Here is a 12,806-nt window from a genome sequence, read left to right on the forward strand (position 1 = left end):
TAGAAGTGGGGATCAGTAAGACACCAAGCATTGAGACGCCACACAGGTCTCTGGGGCAGGTCGACAGGGCCAATTTTCATAGTAAGGGGAGCTGGGTCAGAGAACCCCCTTGGGAGGAAGGCCACACAGATCGCCTGACACACAACAGTGGCCTGTAGTAAGAAAAGACTGAACAGGGAATACATTTTGTGTGCCATCAAGATGTGAGTATAGACACCCTCATGGGGTGCCAAACTCTCCACACGTTGAAGAGCCCAGGTGCATCCATCCAAGCCGTAAGTTGGTGTGTGCAGGAGTTGTGCCCCTGGGAGGGAGGTCCAATTGTGTCTAGGTCCGGTTTGGGCACTGCGTTTAAGTTTCCACAGAGGATGGATATGCCCATTGGAAAATTGGCGAGTAAGGAAGTCACTGTGGACAGTGCAGCTGCAGGTGTTTCGTTAGGTAGACAAACTGAGAGGAAGTTATGGTGCGGCCTTTGAGGAGGCCCTCTATCGGCACGTATCTCCCTTAGGGGTCTATGTGTGTGTTAGTAACTGCCAGGGGAAATCTCTTATGTAACAGGATGGCCATCCCTCGGAAGCCTGGAGCAAATCCCTGCGTGGAACACCCTTCTTATAACACCAAATGAAGTGACATTGGGTTCCCAGTAAGTGGGTCTCCTGCAACATGAGAAGGGCGGGCTGGAATCGTTTGGCGAAGCGCAGGACAGCAGTGCATTTGATGCGGTCCAGGAGGCCATTCACATTCAAAGACATTAGTTTTTATGTGGGCCTGTCGGTTGCTGGTTAGATTGCGGTGGAGCAGCAAGCTGTGACTTGGTCAAGGGCACAGGTGGTGCATCAGTGGAAGGGGGGGTCGATGGGCCACTTGGGGGTGCAGCACATGTGTCAAATAACACTTCGGTGGATGTAACCTGAACAAAACATAAACCAATACAACAAACCCTTCCCTTTATTCTCCTCAACTATCCCCTCCCCATTTTTCCAACCCTGAAGCATCTGTCGTCCAAACCGGACCTCAAAGGAGGCAGAAGAAAAAGAAACAGAAAAGAGATGGGGGAGCAAGGTAAGAATTGCAGGAAGCTGAGTGGACCTCCTCCACTCAGTGTAACTTACAGTTACCAAGGATTACGGTGAGGGTAAACCATCATCACCCGCCCCAGACATATGTTATACAAAGACATCTGTGTATATTTGTTGAAGTCATGTTTGAATACTCTGTGAAAAAGACAGTTGGCTCTGATGCGAGTGGTGGTCCAGGACAGCTCATTTAGGGTCTTTCAGAATTATTTTCATAAATTTTGATTTCCATTGTATTTCAGGGTAACCAATTTACCATTCAGACCTGTTCGTGTCATTTTACCTTTTGACAGTCTTTTGAACCTTTCATTATTTTTTTCCATCTTTCTGCTTAAAGTTTTATATTTGATTTAAATTTGTGGATATTGTAAATCCTTTATTTCTTGCTGGATGTTTGTTTAGCTAGCTTGGTAAATACCTAGATGAATTTTCCATGAGGATTGCCTGTTGCTCCGGCCGGCCTTCACAAAAGGGAAACGAGGTTGTACTGCATTAGACCTATTTCCTGACAGTGCTTCTCCTGCTTTGGCACTGTAGGAATGTAACAGCTTCTCACACCAAGACTGTGAGATGTTCCTGAGTAGCCTTAAAAGTGCAATTCCCACAGCCCCTTTCTTAGTCACTGCCCACCCGAAGTTAGGTTGCCCAATAAATACAGCTCAGACCACTTCCCTTCTAGTTTGAATTTAATTGGCTCTGTCAGTATTCGGCCAGGCGAAAAGGTGAGGGTACATGCTTTTAGTTCACTGTATAATTGTCTCCTCCTAATTGTAAACAGTGCTTGATTCACATATAGGAAACTGAGCAAAATGACAGTGAATTAATCCATGGCCGTTATCATAATATGCAATAAGCACAGCACACACTCTAGTTCGTGTCGCCCTCTGTTTGCACCACCTTCTATGTACCATCTGGTATATCATGGTTTCAAAACAATCTTCAGTCATCTGTAAAAAAAGTAATTGATCAGCATTTATTGCTGGTGACACAATCCTTTATTTAAACAATGATGCTACTCCTGTTGGTGCTGTGGTTGGAGAGGAAGGTGACGCAACATCCCGCTTCCTTGTTATTCACATTTCAACTCCAAGCCTGCAGTGCAGTGTGGCGGCAGGAGTGACTGGATGAAAATATGGTGTGCCAAAACTGTAGACAGATGCAGTACTGCAGGAATCCCTCGCGCAGTACCATAGGTTCTCAAACAATATCAGCTGTCTTCAAGTGGTCTGGAGAACTGATATCACAGTGGGCACAAAGTGAGATGGAAACTCTGGCGAGAGCTGGTTTCATGCTCGTGTTTGGAAGCTCAAGGTAATAAACGTCCATCAAGGTTTTTACAACCTCCCTATTATGTCAGTGGCAGCCTCAGACGTTCCTGCTGTTTGTTTATGTGGTAAGGTCGGTTTGGGCAGTGCTAGACTATAAGCCTCGCCCCCTCCATGGTTGGCAAGGCAATGATGCGTTGAAAGCCTCTCCACCCACTCCAGACACTGCCCTTTCAAGGCCTTTCTCACACATCGAAGTATTGTTGAAGTTGTAAGGTCTTTGTGCACAACAGTGCAGTATAAAGTGTGAGTAAAGTACTATAATCTGATACGAGTATAACATGTTTATATAGCCATCAGAAAGGGCATATAGTTCAATCTCGTTTCTACTTAGAATGGGCTTAGTTTGAATTTTCTGAACAAGGCCAGTATTTCTGAATTGTCCTACAGGATTGACAAGATTGGCTTGATCTCATCGGGCCACAAAATAAATGAAAACGTTGAAATCATTTTTCTATGTTACTGTCCCCACATTAAATAAACAGACATTTACCAATGTAAAAGTGTGCTTCAAAAAGTCCGTTTATTTGTGATGCCATAGAACAGAAATATATTGCAATATAAATGAAGGAGAATCACAGAACCAAGTCCAACCAATACAGGGCACATATGAAAAGCCATAATTTAGAAAATTGTAAATTCTACCACAGCTCCTGCTAATGATCTGCTCATAATTTCAAAGCTGAATTATTGTCATCTCTTAAGTGGGCGGAAATAAGCATGCAGAAAAAAGGTATGAATGGGTCTTCTTAAAACATGTTATAAACAATGATGCTTTGGCATACTGATTATAAATAGAATGTTTCTTGTAACAAACTTTTCTGATTATTATCCAGCAATTTCTAGTTGGCAGTCTTTAATCCATGGAGAGAGATCTTTTCCTTTGCAATATGTGTTCCATGCAACCCTGTGGGGCAAACAATATGCTTGGTTAGACTTGATTACACACAAAAAATGAGTAGCACATAATTTTTTTTTATTATTGTACGGAATTAATAAGCTCTATGAATACTTCAAGCTCCAATGAGAGGACAAATTAAACAGTTATTTTAAAACTGGGGCACATTGTAATGATGTACAGGACAATTCACAGACAAAAGAAAAAGAAAACAATGTTGTCGATCTTCGCTCTCCAGCCAAATATTTGTTCTCAACTCTTATGTGCCTGGGATGAAATGACTACCCTTACATTTGTTGATGATCGAACCAGTCATACTCGTCACCATTAGACCCCTAATTAATTTGAAAGGGAACATACACGCTGGCTCATTGTGGGTGCCAACAGCCTGGTAATGAGTCCTGGATGGCTGAAAGCAGGTTGAACAAATAAAGTCCTAGAAAAAGTTGAACTATCATATAGTGGATGCGATGCAGGAAAGTGGGATTTTATTTCTGTAGGAATTACTCTTTTTTTTTTTTTAAATAAAACACATTGGCAAAAACATCTGCTTAAACAGCCTGTGCTGATGCAGAATTCTTGGATGAACTCCTTGAATCATGAATTCCCACACAGCTTTACTAACTGTATTCCCAGGGCTTGAAAAATCCACTTGCCCACTCGCATTTGCGAGCCAGATTCAATTAAGGTGACCTATTTTTAGGTACTACTCACCCTTTCTGGTGAGTAGGAAGAGAAACTGACTTTTGACCTCTGTCTCTGAAAGCAGAGCAAATGTGATGTGATAGCAAGATTTAAAGGCATCTTTGTTGCTCACAAAGTGAATGAGCAATAAAATGCCTTTAAATCTTGTTAACTTGTCACATTTGCTCACAGATGTCAAGTGAAATACAGTTAGGTTGAGTATTTTTTTGAGTTACTAGACCTGCAGGTCCAGTAATTTTATTTTTAGATTTTTCGAGCCCTGATTTCCTCTTTTTCAACAAAGACGTTTATGCACATAAGAGAAATATTATGTTATATCCTCGTTTGCCTGTGCTGTTTGTTCCCCATTGTTCTAACTGTTTTCTAGTTGGACAGGTTCCATGTACTTCGCTATGCACTTTTAACTGTGTTCTAGTTGGGCAAGTGCCATGCACTCTTCTGTGCGCTTTTCACTATTTTCAAGTTGGGCAGATGCCATGTACTCACTGTGCACTTTATTTGGGCATGCTATGTACTTTAGTTTGATTGTGATGTTACAAGGCCTGTTTAAGTGCAAATGCTCACAATTTCTGTTTGAACAAACACTCAGTGCTTATTAGTCGAAAGCCTCTGTTTCCTGATAACCTCAAGGTTGCCTGATATGCTTGCTTGTTTTTTAAATGTTCAGCTGGCGTGCCATATAATTGAGGTTTCAATTACCTGCCACCGATTAGTTAAAAGCCTCTGCTTCCTGCTAACCTTAAGGTTTGTTCAACTGCCCTGACATCTAATGAAGGGCTTCCATTTCATTCCCCAGTCTCCCGCCAGAGACAGCTTTCTAATTGGCAGGAAACACTCAGGAATCTTTGGGAAGGCTCCAATGCCTAATTTGTTTGTTTACTCAACCTTCTATTTCCTGCCCCAGTCTCCTGCCAGAGGCATCCTTCTAATTGACAGGAAATAATTTGTAATCTTCAATAAGGCTGCAGATTAACACTTGCTTGACATGGTAAAAATACCGATTCTAAACTCAGTCCCCTGATTGGCTTAGTCAACGTGGCTTGAGAGAGAACTGTGTCTCTAATCAGCGCCGTTTGTGGGTGCTGAGCCCTGCCACCTGCAACAAGAATACCAAGGATATCTTAGCCTGGAAGCTGAGGGCCATCAACCATTCTTGGAACTCCGTCTCTTCCAGACAGCTTCCAATAATCCAGAACCCTAGGACCTGGTTGATCAGCCGGCACCACTGTGCCCCTATCGCCTTGACTATGACTATTTTTTGCAACTTTACGTTCCAGCTATTCCAACCCATTACACGGTCCTCTGTTTAGTGCACTAACCGGGTGCTTCTAGTTTTGGAATCTCTTTTTTCTTCAATGACACCCTAACAATTTGATTTTGAATAGGAAAGCCTTGGCTAAAGGAAAAGGACCAGTTGTATGAAGTAACACATCATTAAGGGCAGGTAAAGATTTCGGTATATTCTGTGCAGAGGCTAAAGGATACACACTCAGGATTCAGAATAGGTGTCAGTGCCCAGGGGTCCTTCACATGGACTCAAATGTCTTCTAGTATTTGTTGTATGGTATGTTTCATTAAGGATTCGCACTTCCATCTGACTGTAAAGCATTCATGTATGGTTGTCTGAAATGATTCTGTTCTTGCTGCACATACCTCTCCTGACTGAAGGAGTGTGCTTTGCTACTAGAACTTACTTCAAGAGTCCTGCTCAGAAGGATTAACACCCACACCCAGCCTTTTCACAAATGTTCCTGGTACACCACAACCATTGCTCTCTCTCTCTTTCTCGCTCTCCAACCTAATTCCCCCCTAGGGTTATTCCCTTGGTATGAGTCATTTTTTCTGATACTAAAGATTATTCTCAAGGGGAAGTGGTTGCAGATATTTACTTCCGCAGAAGTCCTGTGAATTTAGGTGAGTGGCCCTAGGTGTAACACATTCTGCCTAGCACAACCACTGATGGAAAAGAAGCCTTACCTTTGTAGAGGATAAGTAGTGCATGTATGCAAATTATATTTGAGTAGAAATCGTGTCCATTGTCAGTATTGTAAATTAGAACTATGGGGGAGAGAAGCCTCAGCCTTGATATGTACAAGGCCAAGCTGCCTCAAGTGAAAAAACCTAAATCCTAATTAATTAAGCAGATTTCTGAGATGAATTTCAAGCTCAGCCTAGTTTGCTTGGCACAACTGAAAGCATTTCTTCAGTGAAATGTGCAATTTGTACATAAACAGCAACATCAAAACAACATTTGCAATTAAAATGTAAATATCTTAAAATTGCCAAATCAATTTTGTTTCGGATTGTTAGAAATGGAGTTTCTGGTTGGAAGACCGCTGTAATGCCAGAGACCGGTCCTAGGAAGCTTGTTTCCGGTCCAGGGAAGGCATGGCTTGGCAGTTCGTGCTGGACTGTTCCCATGAGGCACAGGGTCACACTGATTTGCATACGGCCATGTCTGAACTGGGGTCGCAGAGTGGGCTAAAGAACGGTGATGTATTAAACCCAGATCTGTTGACTGGGTGTGAGTGTTTGATTGGTTCAGATGCTCCGTCCATCACCCCCCCCTTTTGTACCGCAAGGGTTTGCACCTAAGCCAGGCAGAACCCACCACTTCAGCCAGGGTAAGGGAGTTACGCACACCAGATCACCCCTGCTCACCCCCTTGATAGCTTGGCAGAGAAGTCAGGATTATCCCAGAGGCAATGTGTAAAGCGTTTGCGCAACACACACCCAAACCAGTGACAAACTAAGCACACCACAAAAATAGATTTCACACAATGTTATATAAAAATATCCGTTGTATGGTACATAAAAACACTTAAAACCACAATCACATAAATTCCGCCACCAACCAGGCGATTGTCATGACATGACATAGATCATAAATCACTTTGCCATTAGGCAATGGTCAAAACAGTATAGGTAGTGCATATAAGTAAATACTTGTGAATTACATCCATCATGAAAACATTAGGACAACATTATCACTGTGCTCATCATCCCAAAAAAACCCTTTACATTAGGGCACTAATGTGAAGCAATTATTATAATGCACCCAAAACATAAGAATCACCATATCAATACCACCCTAAACACATAGGCCCACATGCATCATTGTTGGTATTTGTGATTCCTAAATTGCGAAAATTAAGGAATCGCACTTTAGAAATCGCAAATACCTATGCATTAAAAATTTGCATATATTTTTGCGATTTCTTATTTGCGATTCTCAATTTTGTGAATCGCAAATAAGGAAGCCCTTTACATTGATTCCTATGGGCCTATAGGCCCATAGGAATCAATGGGAAGGCATTCTCATTTTGCGATTCGCAATTAAGGAATCGCAAAATGAGAATGCAATTTCAAGGGTGCAGGGGGGGGTCCAAAGGACCCCTCCCTGCACCGCTGAAATGTAACATACAGTCCATTTTTCACACATACATGCCCAAGGGCATGTGTGAGTGTAAAATGAAAGTGTCAAAAATGCACTTTTGTGCATTTTTGAAACATTTCTAAAATTAGCATAAAGGTTGACTTCATGCTAATTTTACACTTCTAATGTGTGAATTCGCAATTTTTTTTAAATGATGCATTGCATTTAAGAAATCGCAAAATTGCGATTTCTTAAATGCAATCGCAATTTAAGAAATCGCAAAAAAAATGCGATTTCTTAAATTGCGAAAAATAAAAAAAACTTGATGCATCTCAAAAATTGGATTTGCATTCGCAAACGGCCGATTTCTGCGATTCGCACTGTTTGCGAAAGCAAAAACCAATGATGCATGTGCCCCAAAGGGTAAAGCTCCTACAACTGCAGGGAACCCATAGAGATAGCACATCAGTGCGACTATTATATGTTATGCGGTACTTTAAGGATTCCAATTATGATATAGGAGCCTCTGCGCATCTTCTAGCGGAATTATGATAGTTTCCAGAAACACTCCTATGTATTTTAATTAGGGCCCATCTGGATCATGAATGCATCTTCGATCTCGGCCACTTGGCCCGCCCCAGGTATGCCACAAGGGGTCACACACACAATAGAATGCCGCGGGGAGCCTCCTAAGGGCCCTGTGTGTTTGAATAACTCAGGGCAGCTGCCTCCAAAGGTGCGGTGCGGCTACGGACCCCTTCAGTCTCCCTCATCACAGTGTAGAATGCCTAGAGCCCTCCAAGACCTCTTGGATCTCTGCTCTTTCCTCAAGCCTGCCATATCCACATGTGGATGTTCAATTTCCAAGCTCTCCCCCGGCACGGACTTACTATCCTTCCGAGTCCATACGCCTCAAGCACCTCAGCTTCAGCGTAATCACAGCGCACCCTCCACACTTGCCGGTACATCGATGTTGCTGGCAGCCACCGCCTTACTTCTCCCTTTCCGGGTGGTTGCTGGGCAATAGCCGAAACTCCTAGCATCCACATTGGTTGCCTGGCAACGCTGGGGGCTGTTTTTAGCGCTGGCTCCGCTGACAAGTGGCCGCACTCAAACTAGAAATCTTCTCAGCTCTCGGACAGTTGCTGGGAAGCACCTGGCAGTCCAGTGTCCCTTTCTTCACAGAGAAGTGGTTACTCTCTGCTTTTACCCCTTTTTAGAGACTAAAGCGCTCATGAGGGCACTGCGTACTTCCATTGACAGCAGCAAAGAGGATTGTGCAAAACTGGGAGCGCTCACCACGTGCTTCCCGGGCCATGAATCAGGGCCACCACAAAGCGCTCACCATGTACTGGGCTGCATACGAAGCACTCCTCACGCCCTTTCACTTTTAGACAATAATAATGAAGATGGAAGCTTCTCAAAACACTCCATATGTTCTTTGCTAGAAAAGTTGAAGAACAGTCTAGTCCTTCCCCTGCCCCAGCCAGAAGCAGCAACTGCAGGTCATCCTACTCCACACAAATCAGGGGCAGCGTTTCTCACTTAGCTTCCAGCCCTCCTTTCAGCCAGCGCTATATGAAACTCTGAAAATAAAATAAAATAAAAAACACATGCCCTTGGAGATTCTTCACAAGCAGGATACCACAGCTGGGCGAAAAGAGTCAGTCCTTTTCCTCCACCACAGACAGAAGAAGCAACTGCAGGCCAATCCACCCCTCACACAGAAAAGGCAGCGCTCCTCACGCAGTCCTTTCACTCTTCTTCTTGGCAGGACCCTCTTGTTTCTTGAAGTAATCTAAAGTCCCGTGGTTTTAGGTGCAATACTTATACCCCATTTTGTCATTGTTCTCTTTGCAGTAAGTGTCTCTGAACCCAGTCCAAACCAGTCCTGTCCTCCCTTTAAGCAGCATTACCACAAGGGGGGATACAGAATTGTGAAAAAGGAGACACAGCTTATTCAGGTCAAATTGAAACTCCTCCCACCACTCGAAATGCAGACGAGGTCTATTTAGACCAGATATGAGTCACCGAAGCAAGGCAGGATACACCTCAACCCTTCCAGTGACTGTCTAGAGTGAATGCACATCCCAGCTTCTGTCACTCAAACACCAGTCACCGAATACACAAAAAGCTAGAGGAGCACACAATGGTAAAACAAGAAAATGCCCACTTTCTCAAAGTGGTATTTTCAAACACAGAATTTTAAAACCACCTTTAAAAGATGTGTTAAAAAATTCTGAGTTCAGAGATCCTAAAGTCGATTTTTCTGTCTTGTCCCTAAGGAAAGCTACACATGTAAATTTTTTACAGTGCAACCCTAATGATAAGCCTTTGGGGCAGATAGCCTTTCAAAAGTGAAAGAGGAAATGCATAGTATTTCACTATCAGGACATGTCACACACATTAGTACATGCCCTACCTTTCACATACACTGCACCCTGCCCATGGGGGTACCTTGGGCCTATCTTAGGGGTGCCTTACATATAAGAAAGGGAAGTTTGGGCCTGGTAAGTGGGTGCACTTGCCAGGACAACATGGCAGTTCACAACTGCACACACAGACACTACAGTCGCAGGTCTGAGTTATGTTTTACAGGGCTACTGAAGTGGGTGGCACAACCAGTGCTGCAAGGCCGCTAGTAGCATTTGATGTACAGGCCGTGCCACACACCGTGAACTTTACTAGGGACTTACCAGTAAATCAAATATGCCAATCATGGATAACCAATCAATTTAAACAGAGAGCATATGCACTTTAGCACTGATCAGCAGTGGTAAAGTGCCCAGAATGCTAAGGTCAATGAAAACAGGGTCAAAAATATAGGAGATAAAGGCAAAAAGTTTGGCAAGGACCCTGCAGGAAGGGACAATACTAACACGGATGAATAAAATCCAATTAATAAAATTACACAAAAAATATTTATAGCAAACAAAAGGAAACTAAAATGTCAGTGTTCTCCACTGGCCCCCATATCATACTGTGCAATTGAAACACAGTCACTGACTATTCCCCAAAATGTATAAGCTATGAAATAGTGTCTCTGAAACAGTAGCAGTGACTACTGTTCTTTGTTTATAGTACTACAGCCAAGGAGTTCCTCTAAAATACCACACAAGTGGGCAAAGCACATTGACTTCAGGACGTGCCTTCTTCACATGTTCAGTTATATTTAGATCATCAAGACAAGTATCAACTAGAGGTGGCTAGCAATATGGTTGTAAATATTTTGAGGGAGATTAATAAAGGTTTTGTCCAGGTTGAAGTTAGACTAACACCTGGAAAAATATGCCTGTGTGTGCCTTATGCACGAGTCACACAACTATAATGAGATATTTGTGTGTAATGTATGTGCTGCGTTCATTTATAAGACACACATATAGGGGCTGATTCCGATCCTGGAAAAACGCTGTACAAACTGTGGTATGGAGCGTTTTCTCCATACAACTCGTACTTGTAAGGAGGCCCCTACAACCTAGGAAGTACGATCCGTACAAATAGACGCACTCCATACAAATTGTAAAAAAGACCATACAACTCGTATATACAAGCGATTCCGATTCGGATTGCTCTGTACGCGACGTTCCCATGTATTCCCGGCAGCAGTTTAGTACAAAAAGTACAATTCGTACAAACGGCATGCTATACGGCTCTTTTTTTACAAGAGCCAAAAAGTGCGGGAAAAGCCTTGTACGCCCCTAAAACAGTACGAGACAGACCCCCCATGTACGCGTCGTACACCCCATGAATACAGGGGTACGGTGCGTATGCACAGTGCGTACGGATGACACGGAAAGTGGGGTACGGTGCGTACATACGCGATGAAGGGGTACTGGTCGTGTAAGGCACCGTACAAGCACCGTACCCCAAAATCACCTGTGTACGAACCGTACCCAAAATCGGACGTGTACGCACCGTACCCCAAAATCGCGTATGTACGCACCGTACCCAAAAATCACCCGTGTACGCACCGTACCCCAAAATCACGTATGTATGCACGGTACCCCAAAATCACCTGTGTACGAACCGTGCCCCAAAATCGCCCGTGTATGCACCGTACCCCAAAATCGCGTATGTACGCACCGTACCCCAAAATCGCCCGTGTATGCACCGTACCCCAAAATCGCGTATGTACGGTGTGTAAATGCGCGATGTTGGGGTACAGTGTGTACACAGGCGATTTTGGGGTACAGTGCGTACACAGGCGATTTTGGGGTACGGTGCGTACATACGCGATTTTGGGGTACGGTGCGTACATGGGCGATTTTGGGGTACGGTGCGCACATATGCGATTTTGGTGTACGCACCATACACATGCCTCGCATGTGGGGGGACCCTTGTACGCCTCATACCTCTATACGACCCGTACCCCGGTATGAGTCATACCCCCAGAACGAGTCATACCAGGGTATGAGGCGTATAGGGGTTCGCTACGTTGCCCGATACGAGTCATTCCCCGTATATAGGCCATTTTCCATACAAATCATATGCTGACAAACTGGTACGAATCGTACTTGACGGGTTGGACAGCCTTTTTACAATTTGTATGGTCTTTTTTACAAGTCCGTGTCGTACAGCTTTTCCCGATCCGATTTGTAAGGATTGGGCCGATCTGTATGTATTTTTCCCGTACGAATCGTATTACACGGTTTGGAAGGGACTTGTACAATTTGTATGGAAAAAAACTACAAATCCTATTTGTATGGAAAAAAAATCCAGGATCTGATTCAGGCCCATAGTGTACTTACTAAAGAAAAGTGCATTCCTGGAATATTGTTGGAGTTTTGGTATGGAAAATTAAGCAATGTGTGCATTCCTAGAGCAGAGTCTAATAATTGGCAATGGCAATGAAACACACATTACTTTACCACAAAGTAATACTTTTCCGTGCATTGAGCACCGAACTTGAACACAAGATATAAATCGTACTAAAATTGTGGGAAAGTGCACCATTGTGTTCAGTTTTACAAGGTATCTTTTCGAAGAAGGCTCATTTATGTTACAAATAGTTTACAATAAAAAACTACAATTGTAAAAAAATGAATTTATTTTGTGTCCTAACCATTGCATATGGTTTGAAAAATTGCCCTGTAACTTTACCCATACGTACTCACGGACATAATTAAAGGTTATTGTCAACAATTATTCAAGGTTCATTGCTCAAGGTCCTTGCCATAGTTCACTACCAAGGCTCGTCACCAAATGTCAGATGCAAATGTTAGAAAGCATTGCCAAATTCACAACTCTAGCCTTTGCAAGATGTGCTCTAGTTATTTTTTTCATTTTTATTGCAAGCATATGCCACAAAAAGAAAACAATACAACTTAGTTTGGCTGTCAAATGCTTGCATTAAAATAGTAAAATTAAAACAAAGCACGAATATGTCTATTTTACTAGTGATCTTTTTTTAAATAAGTCTTGCA

The 12,806-nt window shown here is 43.0% G+C and overlaps 1 protein-coding gene across 1 annotated transcript in view; it reads right to left on the bottom strand.

Moving 5' to 3' along the window:
- Positions 1-2,908: 2,908 nt before the first annotated feature.
- The window catches only part of LYZ (lysozyme), a 173,324-nt gene continuing 163,426 nt past the window's right edge, over positions 2,909-12,806 (bottom strand). The window contains exon 4 of the mRNA XM_086918036.1: positions 2,909-3,311. Within this exon, the coding sequence (XP_086774162.1) occupies positions 3,233-3,311 (79 nt within the window). The 3' untranslated portion in view covers positions 2,909-3,232. The remainder of the gene's footprint in view (positions 3,312-12,806) is intronic.

The sequence above is a fragment of the Lissotriton vulgaris genome, chromosome 1_1 (assembly GCF_964263255.1).
Source record: "Lissotriton vulgaris chromosome 1_1, aLisVul1.2, whole genome shotgun sequence".
NCBI lineage: Eukaryota > Metazoa > Chordata > Amphibia > Caudata > Salamandridae > Lissotriton > Lissotriton vulgaris.